We start from the raw sequence: 23,540 nt of genomic DNA on the forward strand, positions 1-23,540 counted from the left end.
ATCAAACCCACCAATTAATTATGAAGGAGAGAGAGAGAGAGAGAGCGGCCCAGCAATTCATTATGCAAGTGGCAGGGAGCGAGAGAGAGAGAGAGAGAGAGAGAGAGAGAGAGAGAGAGAGAGAGAGAGAGAGCGGCCCAGCAATTCATTATGCAAGTGGCAGGGAGCGAGAGAGAGAGAGAGAGAGAGAGAGAGAGCACTTAGAGAAAAATAAATGGACAGTAGTTAAGCTCAGTTTATTGTAAGAGAGACTTCCAGGGACAAATACAGCATAAGAAACTCCAGAGTAGACACAAGCAGCAAAACCCGAGCTGAAATGTCAGTTTGTCAAAAAAGAGAAAATGATCTGAATGGGCTGGAGACTTTATTCAACATTTTAATGACTAAAACATCAAATCGTTGATCAAGCAAACTGTTTACTTAATATATGTCCAAAGCGGCAATGTTGTGTTCAGCTTTGTGATCATAAATAAAAACAGTTGCCAGTTTTAGTCTGAAATGTCCGCACCTAACCACAAAAGCCCACAAAAACCAGCAATAAACTGATAATGTTTCCACAGATTTTCAGGCGCTCAATCTGAATTGTTTCAAACATAGCTGAATAAGAGCCAGCATATTTGGCTCAACTTACTTATAATATGGTGTATTATGGTATAAGGTGCATCATACCAATGATACACTGTCATAAAAACAAGCATATATGCATAAAATATTGTGTCTTGTGTCCGTCACTGTAAACTGGAAAAATCATAGTAGTAGCAAGATAAACTTACACCAGCTTAAACACGTTCTAGTAAACTTTTCTTTATTTTTAAAGTGATTTTTTTTCTATTTTTCTTGTTTCAGTGTGTCCATCTGATGTCACTTTGGGTGGGGTGTGGGATAACAGTGAAGCATCAAAGTGCCCTCTGTCATGCTATGAAGGGTATTACACAAGCTGCGATAGACTGTGTGAAGTAAAGATGGAGAAAGAGGATTAAAAACAAAGATGTTGGATTCATGTCACTGAGTTAGCACAGATGGCTGCTGATGTTCTCAAGAACTATAAAGCCCTAAACTTAAATTTATCTGTATTAAAATTTCATATGATGTCATCAGTGCATAATAAGCCTGCTCACTGTTAAACGTCTTTCTTTAAATTCAAAGCAGCACACTTTTTTATGACCTAAACTCAATACTTGTTGAGCTTGAGTAACATATAGTGTAACTTCCTTTTCAGTCACTGGAATAAATCTATAAAATGTGTGTTTGTACAGGATCTTTCTTTTTGCTTTATTCATTTAACTTGTGCCTTTAGCTTGATATTTAAATTCAAATTTAATCCAGTCCAATGGTGCTTCACTGGCACGACAGTTTATCAAAGCTATGTTTCCAAAACATAAAAAAATTTAATGAAGTTTCGCAAGAATAAAAATAAATAAATAAATCAAAATAATGCAACAATCGACACATCTATTAATGAATTAACTTTATTTCAAGTTAACTAAATAATAAAGATTATATGCATGTGTCCAGCTCATTCTCTGTTGATATATTATTTAACAGTTACATCTTTAATGAACTTAAGATTCAACAATCACAAAAAAGCTGTCGACCACACCGCCTCAGCCATCTTTCCCCAAATACGACTTTAGGTGGCGCTGTTGACCACAATGGGACAACAGACACAACCAAGCAGAAAAAACTGCTCTTTACGCCTGACATGGACGGTGACATGAAGCGTTCATACTGAGAGAGAAGAGTGTTTTTATAAGCTGCAGAGAAACGTGACCCAGCTACAACTGTGAAACTAAAAGTACATCCTGAGTAACTATAGAGTTTCAAAACATAGATTGTATTAACATGTTTGAGAGAACTGGCTTTTTAAAGATGATTAACAGCAGGGATAAATCTGTCAATACTGTCAGTAACAATAATAAGAACTGATTCATAAAAATACTTCTTTAAAACTAACCTTCAAATACTCCTTTATTAAAAAATATACAATGCACATTTCACAGTATATGTATATGCAGTTAATTGACTAGATTTAGTTTAACATGGAGACATTTAAAAACTAAGCAGCCAGAAACAACACTTATATAACAACACACAGTCGGTACACTGACTAGGTTTATAATAAAGTATTATTAATCCTCTTCCTGGTCCCCATCTTCCTCCCCATCCTCATCCCCTCTGGAATCAGGGACCCACAATCCAGAGTCAATACACCTCTTCAGGTGGTATTTTCCTTCCTATAGACAGAAAAAACATGGTGACAACAGTTTGAGACAGCAAGAACAAACACAGAAACTTTCTGATCAGGCCGCTTTTAATGACTATAAATTATTTTAGGCAGAGACACACACACACCTCAGGGTCCAGCTTGCTCATAGCTTCTTGCAGCATCTGAATGTTCTTCTCATGAAAGCTCCTCTTTACCTCCTATGAGACAATAAATTCATCACTCTTCTCCTTTTATATTAATATGAACTTGCTTTCTTGAACAGAAGGAAACGTTAGCATAACTTATTTGAAGCACATATGTAAACCTGCTAGTGTTTACCTTGCACTGCACACACGTCTGACAGGTGGAGTCCACTCTGCTGACCTTTATTCTACCGACTCACCTGATTATCCAAATGGCAACACGATCACTTGCACAAACTACACGATTATCAAAGTAACAAGGCTTTTCTTTTTTATGGCATGAGATGAGAGGGACTTTTAATGACCTTTCAGTCTTTGAAAAGAAACCTTGGCTGTGAAACACAACGTCAGTGAAGCTAAAGTAAAGGTGCATAAACAATCCATCCAATGAGAACGCCGGAACAATACATGCAAGTTAAGATTACCAACTAAGTCCCCCCGAATAACATTATATAATGTTGTGTGAGTTCAAAGTAGAATCACTTATCAAGGTTAGGTTTAATGCTGAAGTCTGTTTGATTTAAAAAGAACAAAAAACAAAACGAGTAAGAGAAGAATATTCCAACAACAGGACTGTAATTATCTATAAAAAACATAAACTGCATGGATAATTAGGCCTTTACTTTATGACTACAACAGGGTTAGCATGTGTCAAGTGTAGCATGAAGGAGGAGGAGCTCGTCTTTGTTGTGTGAATGTGTTAAATTTTAAATAGTTAAGGAGAAGCTATATTCTCTAAATATATCTACGTTTAAGAAGACTGCATCGTCCATCCTTCAAAAGCCTGTTATTTCTTCTTCCACTTCCTAGCCACTCCTCACTGGATAATTACAGCTTCTCTGAGCTAATTTGTAGTTTTGACTTTTCTGGGCTTTTAGCTTCACCTGGTATACCAAAACAAAGCGTCTGAGCTACTGTGTACAGTTAGGACACTTTAACAATGTTTAAAAGTTGAGGCAATTTAACAACAAGACAGTGAGGTGTTTAGCTGCAGTGTGCGATTGCATAAAATGTTGCAGAAGCTTACAGTGTGTGTAGGAACCTTTGACTTTCTAAACACGCCCCATGAATTATTCTGAAAAACAAAGAGTGTGCTACAAACTCTGGGATACGAAAACAGAGAGCAAGGAAAGAGACTGGGGGCGGGAAGTTTGCATGAAAAACTGCTGTTCCAAAACTCTCTCCAGAGTGTGTCTGCATGTATGGCCTACCTTTGGTAGCGATTCATAGACCTCTACAGGGTCCAAACAACCTGGGCCCAGTCTCTTCTGTATTTCCTCCTCCTCCAACTCTTTCACAGCATTCTCCATACGAGTCTGTGCAGAACTGCGGACCCGCTCCTTTAGCATCTCCAGCTCATGCTCAAATGCATCTTGGTACGACTTATCTAGAGTCTGACATGGACATGCACGCATATGACAATGACTGAATTCTCTTGAGCATAGCGACTGCACAGTAAGGCATGTTTAAGTAGCATACCTTGATCTTTGAGAAGAACTGTCTGAAGCAGCCTCTTGGGTCAACTTTCAGCGTCCGAGCCAAATCCAAGATGAACTGCATGACGATGGCTTGGTGGGCCACCTGCTCCATCAGGGCGTGTTTCTGCAAGCATATTGAGAGTTTTGAAGGCTCTACCTGCCTGAATTTCAACCTCAACACGCACTCACACGCTCCTCACTGCACTCACCTCATCTATCTCATACTCGATACAGATGACAGCAAGGTAATTAGCAGTCTCTTCGCACACCAGGTGCGGGTGGTCTGACAGATACTGCTGACTGTCATCCCAGCGCCGCAGCATCCCTGGAAGACGCCATCGTATTGAGCATTATGCTGAGCACAAGCACATCTCCAGAAGTTATATGATTGAAAAAAGAATGGAAATAGAGATCAGCTTCAATATTTTTAGATCTTACAAAATGAGATCTTGGACTTCTTTTCATTGCTTTGTCAGTTCTCAGGAAAATTCTTCTCACCCACTGTCACCACCATTAAAATGCTCTTTCCCCTTTATTTTAGCCAGCTTCCTTTTGAATAGCTGCTCTCATAAACATAGCAGCTGGTTATTTCTTCTGCTCACAGCTAGAGATGGACCGATCCGATATTACGTATCGGTATCGGTCCGATACTGACCTAAATTACTGGATCGGATATCGGAGAAAAATAAAAAATGTAATCCGATCCATTAAATATCACGAAAGCACCTCACAAAACTTGCAACACGCCGTAACTCGCCTCAGAACGTCGGAGCAGTATGCATCACGTGATAGAGCAGCTGTGGCATGCGGGACCTGTCGGTGGTCTGGATAGCATTTGGAGCTTCGCTAGCAACCTGGCATTTCATCTCCGACAAAGTTATCCCCGAGAGAAGTAAAGCAAGTGTGTAAGTCCATCTCTGAATGTTTGTAAAGCATTCCTGCGTTAAGCTTAACGAGCGACTGCCTCTCGCTCTCCGGCTGCTACTTCAATCGTGAAACTGCTTAAATGATCAGCTGATCGGCTTTTCTGTCGCGAGTCTGTCTCTCGTTTGTTTTTGGTCCACTTTGCGCCAGAAAGAGCAAACCAGCGGCTGAACAACAGCAGCACGTTTAAGCTTGATAAGCTGTTGTTACAATTTATTTAATATTACTTTCTACACCAGGATCTTTTTCTACGTAGCTGACGGCTGGTAACTGTGCAGGGGCGGATCTAGCAAAGTTTAGCCAGGGGGGCCGATAGGGCATTAACTGGGAAAAGGGGGCACAAAGACATACTTTTCTTTCTTATTCTCATTTAAAATGTCGAGCTTTTAATAAATAATTATCTGACACCCAAAGTTTTAATTTGATGTAAAATGAATAGAAGTCAATTACTGTATATAGTGACTATTAAGTCTAATATATATATCCTAGTAAGCTATAGTACATTTTCCTTTGGGAAGGTACCATCTGTGCAGTCTGCAATTTTGTTGAAGAAAGATGTTGAATCTATTTAATATTTCTTGAAAAATAATTGATTTCTGTGCATTTTTTTTCACACTGCATCAAATTAAGGTTGATTACGTTGATTAAGCATCATGAGGTGGAGCGTGAGGGGTGGTTCCCTATTTTTTTATTTTTTTATTTTTGTTGTTGCTGGGAGTTGGAACCCTATTAGTTAGGTTGCTTAATATTTACGCTAAGTACTCTTTAAAATACCAGAATAGGGAGGATGGTGTAGGTCTAAGTTTATTAGATTGATTAGTATTGCTGAACTATGAAATATTTTTTTTGTATACAGGTATAACAGAATAGCTTTAGTGTAGTTGTTGTTTTAAACTTGAGTATGAACTTGCAGACTTGCAAAATGCAGCAAGATATTTTAAAAAACAGTTTTGTTGATTAAAAAACACTATATCGGATTCATATCGGTATCGGCAGATATCCAAATTTATGATATCGGTATCGGTATCGGACATAAAAAAGTGGTATCGTGCCATCTCTACTCACAGCCACTATTGTGCTCTTAATAAACAGTATTGGGATATCCGCTGCCAGTGACATCAGGAGCAAGAGTATGAAAAATGTTCAGAGCAGCGTAAAGCCTGAGCTTTTTTCCTATGCTAACTTCATTGTTTGAAACTTTGTCCATGTTTATTATGAATCAGAGGTGTGGACTCGAGTCACATGACTTGGACTCGAGTCAGACTCAAGTCATTAATTTTATGACTTTAGACTTGACTTGAAAAAATGTTCTAAGACTTGTGACTTGACTTGGACTTTTACACCAATGACTTGGGACTTGAATTGGACTTGAACCGGTTTACTTGAAAAGACTTGATATTTTACCCCAAATATAAAATCTAACATGCATATTATATAGAGATTGAAAATGTGACGTTATTCACGGGTAGAACCGCAAAGGATTCTGGGAACTCGTGGCAAGCGGTACTAGCGCGCGCAGGCTTTCAATTAAAATCAGTTATACAGCGATAAAAAGAAACACAAAAATGTCAAGAAGCCGTTGTATGATTAACTGCAATAGCCGGTCACATGACAGCCACGGGAAGCCGACGGGTAAAGAGATCGGTTGTTATCGGATTACGTCGTTGAAGAGAAATTGTTCGAGCCATGTTTCCGAAGTAACAAAGACGCGACGGATGGTCTGGATTGCAGCCATTCAAAGATCAAATATAACATCCCAGAACACTCCAGCTCACAGGTTAGTCTGCTCCAAGCATTTACACGAAGGTCAGAGTTTTGTAGTAGTTAATACGTCATTTTTCTTAACATAATTGGTGATATAGGTTACAAACAAGTCTGGTGCTGAACAGAAATTGTCGCGCTATGCTCCTTTGTTTATTGTGCATAAATAGTGAATTGTCCTGACACAATATTGCGTTTCGCTTCTGTTATTATGGTACATTGACAAAAACATATACTTTTATTCACAGGATAAAACAGGTTTTTTGTATCACTAATTGCCCAGCATACAGTCTTATTGTCACTGCTACATTTCTGTAACGCTACCAGAAATTATTTCCACTACTAATTAATTACCGTTGAGCTCAAAGGTCCTATTAATAAACGGTTAAGGAATGTGTATTTATGACGACAATTTGTGAGACTGGTAAACTTATGATACGTACGATGGTCTTTCGTTCTACACAGTGCAGTTCAAGGTCCTGCACCCATCCGTCGGTAAACTGTACCTGGGCTTGTTGCAGTGACCTGAAGTTACTAAACTTCATGAGTGTGTGCACTCACTCCAAGAACCGTATGATTATAAATATGCATATAAATATGCTAAGATGAGATAGCTGACTTCATCTAACTAGCAAATGTTGTCCAGGCTACGTTGGTGATACAGTTTTTTTTAATGTGTATATTTTTGTCATGCGATTTTAAAGCTGGTCCTACAACCGCATCCAAGAATAACATGCAGCTTATCTCAGAACTGTCGGTGAAAATTATTCTTGGAGCTAGGTTTAATTGAGCTGCATTTTAAAGAGGTGCAATTTCACAATTTGTGTATATTTTCTAAGTTCACTATTTTGTCATGTGTTGAGAAAAACACAGATTTTAAAATTACATGGTCTAATATTTACATTTAGCATATAACTGCAACATTATTTTTTCGTTGTTTTTTTTTTAAAGACTCGAAAGGACTTGAAATTCAAAGTTTCAGACTTGTGACTAGAGCAGGGCGATATGGCCAAAAATATTTATCACGATATATATTTGAAAATTTGCGATAACGATATAACCGACGATATAATTGATGCGAGACAAAATACAACTCCACAACATTACTAGCGCAAAAAGACAACCTTCCATTTATATTCACTTAAACAAGAAGCTGGTTTTTATGTACATTAAAGCTTTATAAAAATGTAACAGTGCAAATGCAAATTCCTTGCTGAAAGTTTAACCAAAAGGCATTTCCAGTAGAAATGGGCTGACATATCCTGAGCATAACCATATATAATATCCACTGAAGTTAAAAATAGGTGCTTTGCAACATTAAACTGCAGTGTGCAGTACGCATTTTTCGGACCATAAGGTGCACGGGATTATAAGGCACATTAAGTGAAACAAAGCAGTCAGATAAATCAAACTTTATTAAACTCATTCTTCTTGCTTCCTCCACTTCTGTACCATTGATTCATTAATGTTGAATTCTCTGGCAGCTGCTCTATTCCCATGTTGCTGCAGTATATTAATGACTAACCTCGTATTGTGGATGGATTATCTCAGTTGTTCTCCTGACTGAAGTTTGGTCCGTTTACAGCATCCTGCCATGCGATTGCATTTGTCTCTAACCATGAAGAACCTTCACGTTAACTTTTATAAGTGGAAAAGTGTTAGTGTTCGTCCTCCAGCTTCACTGTTTATGTTATGCTAACATAGCTTTGTCTCTAGCGATCAGGTAGCACATCATTATATACCAGCTAGCCCAACTTCAGTAACCCTACAAACGTCACTGCTGTTTAGTTTCCTGTCTTCATTTATGTTGGAAGTGATAGCAGAGCTGTACGTTTGATTTTTTTTCAGAAATCTCTCAGTCAGAACATGCAATATCATGCTTAGGTAACTAGCGAAACTAGCGAGCTAACTTCCGCTAGCTTCCTGCTAACTTCTAACTCCATTAAATGTAATAACTTTTGTTTTCATGGATGCCTGGAAGTTAAACTTTATAGTTAGACCTGGTAAAGCAGCAATGCTGATCGTTTTATTAAAGATGAAAGAATTTAGACAGTTTTTAACGCTCAGTGATGCTGCAGTGTTCGTTTGACCTGAAGCATACGGAGTTTAGGACCCAGATTACTCCCAGATTTAAGAGCATCTTAGTCCGACAAATATGACAATAACAACGGCCGCTTGCATGTTCTGCAAAAAAATGTGCTTTGTTGTGTATCTGACGGACAAACACCAAACCAGTTCCACATCACGGAAGTTGCACCATTTTTACAAACCAATTCTGGTTCATCTGTTTCACTCAACAATCGGCCATGTGCGTATGAAAACAAAGGCACTGCGCATGCGCGTTTTACTCCCATTCTATCGCGATATTTCATTTTCCTATCGTTGCCTAACATTATACCGGTATTACCGTGAACGGTATAATATGGCCCAGCCCTACTTGTGACTTGACTCGGACTTTTACACCAGTGACTTGAGACTCGACTCTGACTTGCCTGACATTACTTGAGACTTGACTTGAGACTTGAGGATAAAGACTTGAGACTTACTTGAGACTTGCAAAACAATGACTTGGTCCCACCTCTGTTATGAATACCCACTACAGTAACAGTGTATACTGTGTATAACAGTGTGTATAAGGACTTACAAAGCAAACACTTTGTAAGTCCTTTGCTTTCAGTTACTGAAATACTGGCTCCAGTTGCGAAATCACTGCTGTTCTTGGTACTCAACTCATCCCTTTTTTAGAAATATTTGACTGCTTACACAACCCATTTTAAGGGGAACTCCATTAAGTCTGTGACAACAATAATAATTATTAACATTAATATGGGCTGATAAGATAAGTCGTAAAAATCGACAGCTTCTAAGATAGGAAAAGGGGAATCTTTTTAAGAAAGTGTGTGGACACACTAAATTTTACTCTTTATCCGTTTCTATGTGACGCAGTTAAAAACATACTCCCTCTGTTAGAGTGAATTGTTAAATGATTGTCATTTTTATGTTTACCATTTGTACATTGTTTTAACTATGATGAAAGAAATTCTCTAGAATTAGCGGGGCTTGTGGAAACACAGACCCAACACCCTCCTTCTCCATGACCCCTCCCCAGTTTGTTTAGTTTCAGAAGAACTCTGGCACACAAAAGCTGAAGGCATTTAATCAGCAGGCAATCTGAGCGAGTGGAAGTCCCTTCAGGATATACTGGGTGTGGTCCTGTTAATGTCACTCCAAGCATAATTTTACAAACAGGAAATCCACACTTAAAAAAATTTAATTGGAAAGAGGAAAGAGGTTAAAGATATTTAACCAGCTTAAAAAACTACAGGCAGATGTTGTTTTATTACAAGAAACTCACAGACCTGTCACAGGTTTAAACTAACTTCAAACACCTGAGTTTCCTAACGTGTTTGCAGCCTGTTATAATTCTAGACAACGGGGAGTAGCAATTTTAATACATAAAAATGTTAATTTTACAGTACTCGATACAGTTATAGATCCAGAGGGTAGATTTCTAATTATTAATCTATCAATATTGAACAAAAAACTATGTATTGAAAGTATATATGGTCCAAATGTTGATGAACCCTCATTCTTCCACGGATTTTTTAGTACACTCTCTGAACACCTCGATTGCACACTCATTCTTGGCGGTGACCTCAACCTTGGACTAAATGAAGACATGGATAGGCTCAACACAACAGGAACTCAGCGCAATTGTCAATCCACAAATATAATCAAACAGTATATGAGCGACTTTGGCCTTCGCGATGCATGGCGCTCCCTTCACCCCAACAGTAAGGAATATACTTTTTTCTCGCATGTTCATCACTCTTACTCTCGTCTGGATTATTTTCTGGTCAGCAGCTCACTGCTGTGTGACATTTCAGACACTGAGATTCATCCTATAGCTATCAGCGATCATGCTCCTGTATCTTTAACACTAATGCACAAGAATAATACTACGCCAAGTAAAAACTGGAGATTTAATACATCATTGCTTAAAGATGAAGACTTTATTAAATATTTTAAAAAGGAATGGACTTCATATTTAGACTTTAATGACACTCCCGGAATATCTGCTTCTGTTCTATGGGAAGCAGGGAAAGCTGTGATGAGAGGTAAAATAATTTCTTTCTCATCACACAAAAAGAAAGAAGAAAACAAAAATATTCAGGAATTAGAAAAAACCATCAAATCACTAGAAGAAGCCTACGCGTGCGACCAAGATCAGGAAACATTGAACAAAATACGCAAGACAAAATTAGAATTAAATGAAACTATTAATAAAAAAACACAATTCCTTATACAAAGACTTCGCTTGCAGAATTTTGAACACAGTAACAAATCAGGTCGATTTCTAGCTAACCAGTTAAAAATAAATAAAGAAAAAACAACTATATGTGCTGCTAAAGATTTATCCGGGAACACAATATATGACCCTGGAAGAATAAACAACATTTTTAGGGATTTCTATGAAACTTTATACTCACCACAAATAAACCCATCTAAAAATGAAATTGATCTGTTTCTTGACAACGTAACTCTTCCAAAATTACTAGACAGTCAAGCAATGGAACTGGATTCGCCACTGACGCCAAGTGAACTCCAGGAAGCCCTGATAAGTATGCCCAATAATAAGGCTCCAGGTCCAGACGGCTTCCCTGCAGAATTCTACAAAGAATTCTGGACAATTCTGGCACCAGTATTCCATGGAATGTTGCAGGAAATCGAGGAAAATGGCAGACTACCACCAAATATGAATTCTGCCAACATTAGTCTCCTGCTAAAACCAGGCAAAGACCCTTTATTTCCCTCAAGCTATCGTCCAGTTTCTCTTTTAAATGTAGACCTTAAAATAATCTGCAAAGCTCTCTCAAAGAGATTAGAGAAAATAACCCCCCTCTTAATTCATCCTGACCAAACTGGTTTCATAAAAGGTCGGCACTCCTCAACAAACACTCGTAGATTACTTAATTTAATTGACTACTCATACAATAAAAACATCGAAACCATAATATTATCTCTAGATGCAGAAAAAGCATTTGACAGAGTTAACTGGAAATTTTTATTCGCAACTTTACACAAATTTGGTTTTGGAAACTCTTTCATAAACTGGATAAGAATATTATACAATTCCCCAACAGCTCGTATCAGAACAAATGACCAGACATCCTCCAGCTTCTGTCTCCTGAGGGGCACCAGACAGGGATGCCCACTCTCCCCTTCACTTTTTGCAATTTTTATCGAACCTCTAGCAGCAGCATTTAGACAGGCTACAACAATTAAGGGCATAAAATGTAAGAACATAGAACATAAAATCAGTCTCTATGCGGATGATGTGTTGCTTTTTCTGCAAAACACACAAACCAACCTCTCTGAGGTAATTACTCTAATAAACTGGTTTTCAAGAGTTTCAGATTATTCAATTAACTGGCCAAAATCTACAGTTCTCCCCATTAACTGCTCCTGCCCCACTGCAATCCGGAAATATTAAATATTTAGGTATTAATGTTTCTCCTAAGCTTTCAGACTTAACTAAATTAAACCACATCCAACTTCTAAAGAAAGTAGAAGGCGATCTGACTAGATGGAAATCTTTACCCATATCACTCATGGGAAGGGTCGCCACTATAAAAATGATGATCTTGCCAAAAATAAATTACTTATTTTTGATGATCCCTAACAAACCATCACAAGATTGGTTCAGATCTCTGGATTCATATATTTCCAAATTCCTTTGGAAAGATAAACCCCCGCGTATCAGCTTAAAAACGCTACAAAGAACCAAGGATAGAGGAGGATTAGATCTGCCTAATTTTCACCAATACTTCTTAGCCAACAGGCTTCAGTTCATCTCAGAATGGTCAAAACATACCTTCTTAGATGAGCCCTGGCTAGATGTTGAACAGGCACTATGCAAGGATCTAGAGATTTCAGACCTACTATTTATTAGCTCAAACATCAAAAGACATGAATGCTTTAAAAGTATCAACATCAGCTTCTCTCTGACAGCATGGTGGGAGTTTCTAAAATTGACGGCGTCTTCATTAATCCCATGCAAACGTACACCTATCTGGAATAACCCTGACATATTACAAAACAATAATATGATTAATTTCCCAGAATGGAGTTGTAAAGGAATTAAATACTTAGAACATATATTAGAGGGAACAGAATTTATTCCATTTGACAGACTAGTTGCACAATATGGGATCAACAAGAAAAGATTTTTAGAATATCAACAAATTAAATCCATAGTAAAAAAGAAATTTAACCTCAGTCAAGTTGAATTACAAACACCACCAAGTGCGGCACATTTCCTTACTCTTAAATCCCCCAAATTATTATCTAAAATATACAGAACACTTTCTAAATTAGATGAATCAATATCCCTTCCTATTGCAAAGTGGGAAGCAGATTTATCAGTCAGCTTAGACCAAAACTTCTGGTCTCAGGTATGCTTAAAAACCTTTAAATTGATTAAAAATCCCAGTCTACAATTAATACAATACAAAATACTACATAGAGTGCACTATACAGGTCATCGGATGTTCAAGATGGGGCTTGCTAATTTCTTGTTTTTGATTTATGTATGTTATGTTTTGTTTTACTTCATATGTTTATATGTTTCATATGTTGTTTGTTTAATTTAAGACAAAAAAAAAATTAAATGAATGAGAGGTAAAACTTGAGGGGGTAGGGACAAATAAGTAAATACTTCAGCCTACTCCTTTTCAAACAAATAATGGAATGATATTTTGTAATGATTGTGAAGGCACATGTTTGAAATGTTTGAAATAAAAATGAACTGAACTGAACTGAACTGAAGATGGGCTTTACGTCTACCAACAACTGCTTACACTGCCAAACCAATTCACCGGACAATTAGATAATGTCACTTCAGATAAGAATATCGCCCATATGGTTTCCACTGCCCTATGCATAGCCAAGAAAACAGTCCTCATGAACTGGAAAAATAAAAATAATCTTAATTCTAACCAATATAGAAATTATCTATTAGATTACATTAGTCTTGACACAGCCTCTGCCACCACATCAGATCAATTGTTCTGGGCTCCTTTGATCAGCTCCATCACCTAGTGGGGGTGGGGGGTCATAGTTTGGTCCCGCCTTCACTGTTGTGATTGGTGTGGGGGTAGGGACAAGCTTAGGGCGTCGGGGGGTTCCCCGGAGGCATCTTCCTTGGGGGGCTCAACCCGGGGTAGCGGTCATTTCCGGTTGGGGGCTCTTTTGGCTCTCGGGTGACTGTTTCCTCGTGGCTGCGTGCAGCGGGGCTAGGGGAGGGTCTGTGCTGACGGACGTGGGTTACTGACCTGGTAGCCTGGCTGCCCATGGGTGGGTCCGGGATGGGCGTGAGGTTCTGGGGGCGCTCCGTCTCTGGGCTGGGGCCCTGGCCGGGCCTCGGGGCCTTGGGTCCTGGTTTGTGTGTTGCCGGTGTTGTGGGCAGGTGGGTGCATGGGGGCCCATCCCTGGCGCAGGGTGCCGCCGGTGCGTCGAGCCACCTGGGGGGCTCTTCAACTGGTGGGGGAGATTGTCACACCTTGCAGGAGCTTTCCTCTCCTCAGGAACTCTCTGCAGGAGGGGGAGATACAGGAGAGGTGGAGGAAGATCTCAGCCTGGGCGTCTATTGTCTCATGTAGTCTGGAAGATGAGTGGATGGTGGGGTGGGTGCAGTTTTCTCTGTGGTGGGGCCGGGGGTCGCTGCTGCGCTGGGCCCCGGTCTGGATGGGCCTGGGCCCCCTTTCCCTGGCGGGTCGCGGAGTATGGGAGTGCCTACTGGGGTCAGCGGGGGAGCTGGCCCCAGGGAGGGGTCACCTGCCCCTCCCTTCCTTCCCTCCCCATCTCCAGCTGCCTCCCCCTTCCCGCTGCACCACAACCACCCACACATGCAGGGCCTTGGAGTAGGGGTATGTCACCAGGGTGCAGAGGAGGCTACCCCCCCCCCTCTGTCCCCTTCTGGCTGCCTCTGCCTCAATTTTATCCCACAACTTAGACATTCACATTACTCACACTCTCATTACACATACATATAGGATCTTGGGGGTGGGCACGATACACGGAGTCCAAATTACCATCAGGGTGTACACCTCACCCCTGGCGTCGTTGCCCACCTCTCAATTTTAAATACACGTAGACATTGAGGGCTAGCAGGAGGGACTATGCGCTTACCTGCTGCTCTCTGGCAGGTAGCTCCATGCCCTCCTGGGTTTTAATTGCACCTTAGAACACACATGCATCAACACTACAATGAGCGGGCGGAGGGAGGTTTGGAGTCTTCTCACACCCCCGTTCTCTGCGGCCTGCTGGAGCGGGGGGGCTAGGAGGAGTTGGCCGTCCGACTGCGGTCTGGAGTGTGGGGCCTCCCTGCTGCTGCGGAGTCGGGGCGGTCTGCCTCTCCCCACCGCAGGGAAAAGGGTAACACCACCTGGGTCTGGGTGCAGTAAGTGCATATGAGAGCATGAGGGTGGGAATGGATGTTTGTATCTGTGTGTGCCTGTATGTCTGTGTCTATATGTCAGGTTGGGTATCAGACGCCACCTCTCTGGGGACATCTCAGGCCCTCCAAGGTTTGGAGGCCTATCTCCACCCACCACCACTTCCCCTGCCAGTGGCGGACTCCCTCAGACATCGGTGCGTTAGTGGTTCTTTGTGTGTGGGGGTGGGCGTCCGGGTACACACCGGCTCACTCCTTGACGGCCGCTTATCGGGGCCTGGAGCCTGGGGCTCGCTCGGGCCACTTCGGAGGTGGGGTGCCCCCGGCCTCTCGGCCTGGGGCTCGGTCACTCAGGCACAGCTGGCTGCCGGCGGAGCTCACGGGCGCGTCACTGCAACTCCCCCTGGCTTCTGCTCCGCGGCTGCTGAGTGAGCCCTCATCTGGGACTCTCCTCAGCTCTTTCTGGGACAGTGGCGCGGCTGCCCCTCTGTTGGTCTTCCTTGGTCTCTTGTGTTCTGGGGGCCTCTGGATGTCTGGAGTTTTGATCTCCTCCATACCTGCTTCATACCCTGGAGGACGGGGCCGTGGCCCCCCCACACTCCCTAGCAGATCGTTACATGGAGAAACCTTTGGAATACAAGCATGCTGATCCACACAGGTATGCACACAGGCGTACACACGGGTATTCACAGACGCGGACTACAGCTTTCTTGGCTGCTGCCTCAAAGCACATTGTGCGCTGTCTATCTTGCGTGCTGCACAATATCGTTTATTATTTAGTATCTACTGATATCTACTGCTAGCTAGTTTATTGTGATGGTGCCGTTTTTTTTTACTATGTTGCTCTTTGTTGTTTGCTTTCTCTTCTGTTTTTTTCTCCATACAGGTGACCGAGGTGTTTTGTTTTTTTGTTTTTTTGTTTTTTTTTCTTCCCCCCCTTCTCACCGTCTCTTCTCCCCTTTGGTTTTCTTTCTCTCCCTCTCTTTCTTTCATTCTTTCTCCCTGTCCTGTCCCGTTTGTAGCAACTGAATATAAAATAAATACATAATTCTAATAAAGGTCAATCAAATGGACCAATATGGCAAGGCCATGATGATCCACTTGGTAAAATAAATCCGCTTGGCATCTTTCTTGGCCTTAAGACAACAATTCTGATGGCTAAAGATCCAAACGGGACACAAAAAAAAAAAAAAAAAAAATTTATTGGTTATATCCTGTTAGTAAACTGCAAGTAAAAGCTGTGTCGGTTTAGAGCAGGTCACATCCGGCTCTCTGTGATCTTAAGTGGGCCAGACCAGTAAACCATCCCCTTTTTTGTCACTGTAAAGAAGCTCACTCATTCAGTGTTTCTTATGAACATGCACCTTATGAACATGGAGCTATCAATCAGTAGAAACTGCACGTTACAACACATTTAACAACTTGTAGCTACAGGACTGTCCAGAGCCCATGATAAATTTAGTGTCTTTGGAACCTCTGGGACAATGAGTAAAAATGTATTTGTAGACTCCGAATGACACGTATTTTCCACCGGGTGGAGGAGGAGAGCAGTGGAAGAGAGCGAGATAAGGGAAGTAGTGAGGCAGAACATTGTGTGGGAGTATAGGGGGAAACACAACAAACACAACCAGCTCACTTACCAAAGAGTTTGATTTCTTTCCCATACTTCCTCAGAAAGTTCTTGTGGTTCCCCACCTTTTCCTCCCCAGTTTCCTCCTTTGATAAAGGCTTAAAATTCAGCACACTCTGCAAAGTAAGATAAGACAACATGTAAATCAGGAAACTGAAAAGTTGACAAATCCTGCAGCCCAGATGGCCTGCGTTACCTTGCTGAAACCATCCTTGCTGATATTGTCTACATTCCAGGGCAGCTTCTTCTCTTCTTTTTGGTGTTCTTCTAGCAATTTCTCAAAGGACTTCTCATCCTGTTTCAGTTTCTTTATTTCTGTCTGGACTTTTTTCAGCTCAGCCTCCCTCTCCTTATCCTCACCTCCTTCCCTCATTCTTTCTTCTAGGTATGCAAGTCGTCCCTGGGCTTCCTCTAATAGCCTCCTGCATTCTGCAAAGCTGGTTTCCAGGTCTTCCCCTCTCTGCTGAAACTCTACCATTTTCTCCAGCCGGCTCTGTTGTGGAGGTCCCGAGTGGACGGGAGCAAAGAGACAAAAGTAAAATAAGCATGAGGCAGAGACCGAGCTGAAAGCACAAGTGATTTAAAAGTGAAACAGGGACACCAAGACAAGAGCTATATGGACACTGTGTAGGGAGAAAACATACAATAAGTATATTTAAATAAGAAGTATCCTGTTTAATGTGTCAAATTTAATGTTGGCCCACTGTGAGTGTATGTAACCCAGAGAGCTGACACGCCTTTAATCGCTCAATCTCTGGCAGTTTTTTACTATACTTCAGACTGTTTGTTATCAAAGACAAATGATATCCTAATATGGTTACCTCAGGCATGTAGGTTTGGCAGTGAGACCATAAGCCCCACCCACCAGCTATTTAAACCTTCTGCTTTTAATGGTGCAGCCAATCAGATGAAATCTGACTTTAAAGCAAGGAAGTGGACGCAGTGAGGTGCTGTTTATGGTCAATGAGAAAATTTTTAATCTATGAATCATGTCAAGCTAGTCTTCCAAAGTCTAAGAATAAAAAGCTGAAGCTGAAAAAGGGCTTTGCAGGCCCACTTTAAAGATGGCATAATAGGAAAAAAGTACAAATGCAGTTCCCTGCATCAGGTACTGCTTTTCTGTAGTTTTAAAGAATTTTAATGAATTTAAAAACTACAGAAAAAATCAATACCTGATGTAGGAGAAAGATCAAAGGTCAATAAGTTTAAGTTGCCTCACAATATTTTCTCTGAGCCACAAAAAAGAAAGACTGAGCTGTGTTATAATAGATTATAGATTATATTATTCTTGACCACTTCTGGTGGTGAAGTGGTCAAGAATAATATCTGGTACTTCTGGTAGCGCACGACTGCATTTAAAAAGAAGAGCAAACGAGCATGTTTGTATGCTCTTTGACTGACCGCTGCCAAAAAGAATATCATTGAGATGACACGGCCGTGCTTTGGTTGCTACAGTTTTGGCTTTGACACGTTTCTTTTTAGTATATCTAACGTGATATCTGTAGTGCTTGTGTGTATGCACTGATGATTTGTTGTTGACCGTTATATTAAAGGTACTGTGTGCTAATAACAGGCTTAAAAGAACAGTGAAAAAAGTGCTGGGCTACTACTCTTTTCTTTATGTTTTGCTTCCAGGGGCCAGAGTTTCTTGTCCTTTTTAAAAGTGGTCTTGAGTAATAGCTCTTCAGGATTTCTTAAAGGTTTAAAGGATTTTCTTAGGACACTAACTGCTTTTTCACTCATTTGCAGTTCAGCTATCGGCTTCATTTTTCACCACGACACTGATCTCAAAAACACTGCCAGTGCAGTAAAAGCATACCTGAATAGAACAAAGGCACAGATTCAGACTTTTGCTCAACACTGCACATAGAAACAGCTGGATATATTTATAGCATCACATTATTTTGTTTTATTTCTCCCTGTGTGAATCTACCGTTAAGAGTTGTTATTGTTTTTTTTTGTTTGTTTTGTTTTGTTTTAAGTGACATCAGAAACAGCAGCATGTGACATCACGTGATGGCGGAGCTTCAGTTCATCCTTTGTCATCCTTTTTTTTTTTTTTTTTTTTAATAGGACAGGGGGAAAGAATGAAAGAAAGAGGGGGAGAGGAAGAAAGAAAACCAAAGGGGAGAAGAGACGGTGAGAAGGGGGGGAAGAGAGGAAAAAAAACAAAAAAAACAGGGGAGACAGCAAACAACAAAGAGCAACATAATAATAATAAAAAAAAAAAAGCACCATCACAATAAACTAGCTAGTCATAGATATCAATAGTTACTAAATAATAAACGATATTGTGCAGCACGCAAGATAGACAGCGCACAATGTGCTTTGAGGCAGCAGCCAAGAAAGCTGTAGTCCGCATCTGTGAATACCCATGTGTACACCTGTGTGCATACCTGTGTGGATCAGCATGCTTGCATTCCAAAGGTTTCTCCATGTAATGATCTGCTAGAGAGTGTGGGGAGCCACAGCCCTGTCCTCTATGGTATCAAGCAGGTATGGAGGAGATCAAAACTCCAGACATCCAGAGGCCCCCAGAACACAAGAGACCAAGGAAGACCCACAGAGGGGCAGCCGCGCCACTGTTCCAGTAAGAGCTAAGGAGAGTCCCAGATGAGAGCTCATTCAGCAGCCGCGGAGCAGAAGCCAGGGGGAGTTGCAGTGACGCGCCCGTGAGCTCCGCCGGCAGCCAGCTGTGCCTGAGTGACCGAGCCCCAGGCCGAGAGGCCGGGGGCACCCCACCTCCAAAGTTGTTATTGTGTCGAAGGTGGTGCTCTTCAACCAAGCTTTATCACCATGGTAACTCGTGTCCAACAGAACATAATATCTATGGAAACCTGTTGAGTGGTACTTTAGTACAAGGTTGTACTGCAGCCCAAACCTTACAGATGAACTGCATGTGCTTGGGTTTTTTTTTTTTGGCAGCGCAAGCAGTGACATTAAAAATAAACAGCAGCACAGAGTGCACTGACTGCTGAAATGTTCTATTTACAGAAGCTGTGTTGCCATTTTTTTTTCACATATCTCATGTGTCTCCATGACATGTTCCTTCCTGACTGAAAAAGGTAGCACATGATTGGCTCAGCTTACGCAGAAGAATGAAATCTACAGAGCGACCAACAAGGTGACAAATAACCGCAATCATGAGACCTCAGAGCTTGTTTCACAGCCCTTTGGCCTCTTTTAGTTTTAAATGTGTTTGCAGTGCAGACGGGAAAACAAGGTCATTGAACTCCAACTGGAGTCTGAGTTCAACAGTCTCTGAACAAATTCTTGCCTTGACTTTTGGGAGCTTTATTGACACTGTGTAAGTGCATGAGTGAGTTTACATGATGTGGTCACATTTATACAGTCGCACAGTTCAAAAAATCTAACTGGAATTTTCTTCTCCACAGTTAACATTTCAAACACAGTGGTGTTAATGTAAAAACTTTCCCGTTATCCTGGAAAGTTTTTATGTTTCAAACTGTAAAGTGTTAAAAAAAACAAACAGGTGACACAATAGGCAACAGAAGCCAGGGAAATACTGAAATGAAAGTTTCTCTAGAACCTTTCACTTTCTACGGTAACAATGAGATAAGCTTATCAGAGCCAGTTTCCACAGACAGACACAGTCTGACCAACAGTGTTACTGTAGCAAACGCACTTTAATCTTACTTACACAAACTCCTTTTTACCTTCTAACTAATGTCATTTAGATTAATTTTCTTCTCAAAATCCTGGCATGCGTTTCAAACTTAAAATGAAAATCAGAGAAGAAAAACTGCTGTCGAACATTAAACATGTGACATCTCTTCAGTGTACAATACACATTTTAGATGAGCATACTTTTAATGTGTTTACCATTAAAGAGATGAAGACTCTGAGAGTGCATTAGAAAGCTCAGGAAAAGCTCATCAAGCAGAGTGTAGGAGGGGACTGAAAGCTCCAGGAAAGCCTATTATTACTTTGGAGATCAGGAGCAGATCTTTACATGCTACATGTTACATTTCCTGTTAAATGACACTGCAGGTTTCATTTGTATGTTTTGATCATTTAAAGTAAACTTTTAATCTCTTCTAGTGGTTCTTTTTTTGACTTTGGAAACATTTTTTGTTGTTGTTAATTTGGCAGTGGACTTCTCTTTAAGAGCTGTCTTCCTCTTTTAGTATTTTTTTTTTTTTTGCCTTCTTCCTTCAAATGCCTTGTTGTTTACCATGTTTCAGATGCTAAAGGATTTCAAGTAATTTCCCCTTTTAAAATAACCTGATGTTACCCAACAGCAAAGTATATGGAAACCCCCCAAAACTTTACAGAATTACCTCACTATCTCACACACAGCGTTGCTTTTTCTTTCTCTATCGGTGACTCATCACCGGACCGGTGGCTGCCTTTAGGAAACTAAAGGCTTAAAATAAGCCTGCAGCCGAATTGCGTATATCCGCTGTATATTTACACATAAGTAACACCGGCTGCTCAAACTGTCTACTCCCTCTCGGTTTGCTACTACAGGTTTACTAGTGGGAATACTAACCAGGTGTAGCACTCCAAACTTCACGGCTAGCACTACTGTCACTGCTGACCCGGTGTCTCATTCTGAACAAGCTCGGAGTGTCCACGAACGGGCACGTGACATCTTCATCGTCTGACACGTAGATGTGGTCCCACACGCTGTAGTCGATACCGCTCATGCTGTCCCACTCCTATCAGTTATACTAAGAGGCAACTTCTGTGAGCCTACACCGACAAAACATCAGCCAAGCGAGCAAAGACGGAGTCCAATCTTCTTAGCGAAACAAGCTAAGAGGAGAAATCCCGTATCCAAGGACAACGCCAGGCGCAATGCAGCCACTTACGTCATCAAGAAGCGCTTGTTGAAAGTGTAGCGTTTACTTAGGGTTGGATTAAAGGGGGTGTGCTTACATTGTTATAATATATTATTTATAAACTACAGGGCTGCGCAAGAGACCTGAACTACACATATTTATATTTTATATATTAATGATAAATAGATGCAATGATTTATTGAAACGTGTGCAAACATACTTGGGCATACACTGTAAGGAAAAAATGTGTTTGCAGAATTCCAGTGAACTTGAAAGTTGACATTTAGTGTCGCCACATTTATTCCTCAACACAGCCTGAGCTCCAGGCAAGTTTTCATTGTCATTTCTATAAATAGATTTTAGGAACAGTCTTCTTGAAGCTCTTCTTTTGACACTTCGGTCAATAGTATTGGGCCACACCTCTTAATCTTTGCCACCGATTCAGCACATCAGTTAGTCTTCCTTCCTATAACACCATCAGCTCTACCAAAGTGGAAGTGTTTTTGTTAGATTTGTATTGTTGGATTGTCATTTATGCCCAGAAATATATATTTATATATATGCTTAGAAGTATGTAACCATTTGTAGATTGAAAGAATGTCTCATCCTAGGAGGTCTGTAACAACTCTGTGTAACATGAAGAGGGGGGTGCGTTCACTCCTCTTCAGAGGGTTCTGGCATAGATCACACACCTTCTATGAGAGGTCGTATCTTCTCTTGCTGATATATGGTATAGCAAACACACGTATATCTGTTTAAGTATAAGAGCCTTTTGTTCAGATGGACCGCTAGACTCCTGGCACCAGTTTTGGGAAGTCTTCACAGGGTCACATCTTGACATTTGTTTACAATGTTTTCTTGAAAAGACCGTTAGATCTTGTAGTCATGTAGTTTTGAACTTATTCAAGCAGTTTTGCTGAGTTTACCAAATAAAAGGATATAAAGGAAATGAAACACCATGTTGAACTTGTTTTGAAAGTTTTGCAGTTCATCATGAACTCTTGTGACCATAAAAAGGGCAGATGTTTCCTCTGGAAGTGTTTTTATATGCGCAGATTTTCCCCATGGCAACTTGGAAAAAAAGCGTGGTGTCAGGCTTGTTCATCGGAAGTTCTTGTTGTGCACATGACTGTGGGGATTATGCCATAAAGGAAAGGCCTGCTCTAAGCGCAGCTTCACAGGAAAGCAATGCATTCCTTCCAGTAAGAAAAGGGATTTAACTTCTGATTTTCAGAATGTCCAAGATTTCCAAATCACATTTTTTGACGAGTCAAGCTACTTTGATGATTTATTAATTTGTTACATCATAGCTATTTATAAACATCATAGAAGAATATTGTTTTGCTGAGAAAAATGGTTACATGTGTTACTTTTTATCCATTCATCCAGTAATTTGAATTTGAATTTGATTTTAGCTCAAGATAATGGAGATCCTATCAGGCTTGCGGGTGGCTGCTGGAGCCTATCTTAGCTATCATGGGATGAGAAGCGGGGTACTCCTGAACATGCTGCCGGTCTATCGCAGGGCTAAAAGTGTACAATATGAAAGGTCTTTAAAGAACAGCTAAACAGCCAGCCTCACACACTGAAGTGATTCCAACAATAACAAACACAAGGGAGGACATTACACCAGCCTTAATTATGTTTAGCACAAGATATATATTTTAAGTGGTTTACAAGCATTACTTATTTCATCAGCGGGGGAGAAACACTTTCTACTGGGGCTTACACAGGACTGAGACAAGTTTAATGTAAGAAGACAAGTTGGATGTTAAAGGAGGTTTGGGTGTGCTTTTTTTTTTTTTTATCAATTATGATGTTCTTTCAGTGAATAAGCATGGCATGATAAGAAAAACCAGGCTTAGTGCCCTCTTTTTTCCCTTACTCCTTTCACTGGAAATGTCTTCCTGTGCAGGAAGCAGGGGGAGGAAGCACATTTACTCACTCATCCTATGTACAACTTCTGCAGCGGAGTTTCCCCTGAAATCCAAAGACATTCAGAAGAGTGCAGGAGTTAATCTGGCGTTGAAGAATCTTATAAACAGGAAATTCGTAATTACCAGTTCCAGTTCTCTCAT

The 23,540-nt window shown here is 40.7% G+C and overlaps 1 protein-coding gene across 4 annotated transcripts; it reads right to left on the minus strand.

Annotated features, from left to right (window-relative positions):
- Positions 1–159: 159 nt before the first annotated feature.
- Positions 160–21,484, minus strand: LOC147327442 (hsp90 co-chaperone Cdc37-like). Of its 4 annotated transcripts, none has more exons than XM_086295081.1 (8): positions 21,220–21,484; positions 16,854–17,150; positions 16,668–16,773; positions 4,097–4,212; positions 3,889–4,011; positions 3,621–3,803; positions 2,353–2,424; positions 160–2,234 (listed from the first exon to the last, which is right to left on the minus strand). In XM_086295081.1, exons 1-8 carry the CDS (start codon positions 21,325–21,327, stop codon positions 2,130–2,132), a joined length of 1,110 nt encoding a protein of 369 aa, XP_086151207.1. In that variant the 5' UTR covers positions 21,328–21,484; the 3' UTR covers positions 160–2,129. The 4 variants fall into 4 exon arrangements, with proteins under 4 accessions (XP_086151207.1, XP_086151209.1, XP_086151210.1 ...); XM_086295083.1 differs by having other exon boundaries at positions 21,171–21,310; XM_086295084.1 differs by lacking the exon at positions 21,220–21,484 and adding an exon at positions 19,054–21,164.
- Between the last annotated feature and the right edge of the window lie 2,056 nt (positions 21,485–23,540).

The sequence above is a fragment of the Aulonocara sp. 'chitande type north' Nkhata Bay genome, linkage group LG6 (assembly GCF_057382095.1).
Source record: "Aulonocara sp. 'chitande type north' Nkhata Bay isolate Kocher_YH1m ecotype deep benthic linkage group LG6, A_spYH_male_GT1.1, whole genome shotgun sequence".
Classification (NCBI taxonomy): domain Eukaryota; kingdom Metazoa; phylum Chordata; class Actinopteri; order Cichliformes; family Cichlidae; genus Aulonocara; species Aulonocara sp. 'chitande type north' Nkhata Bay.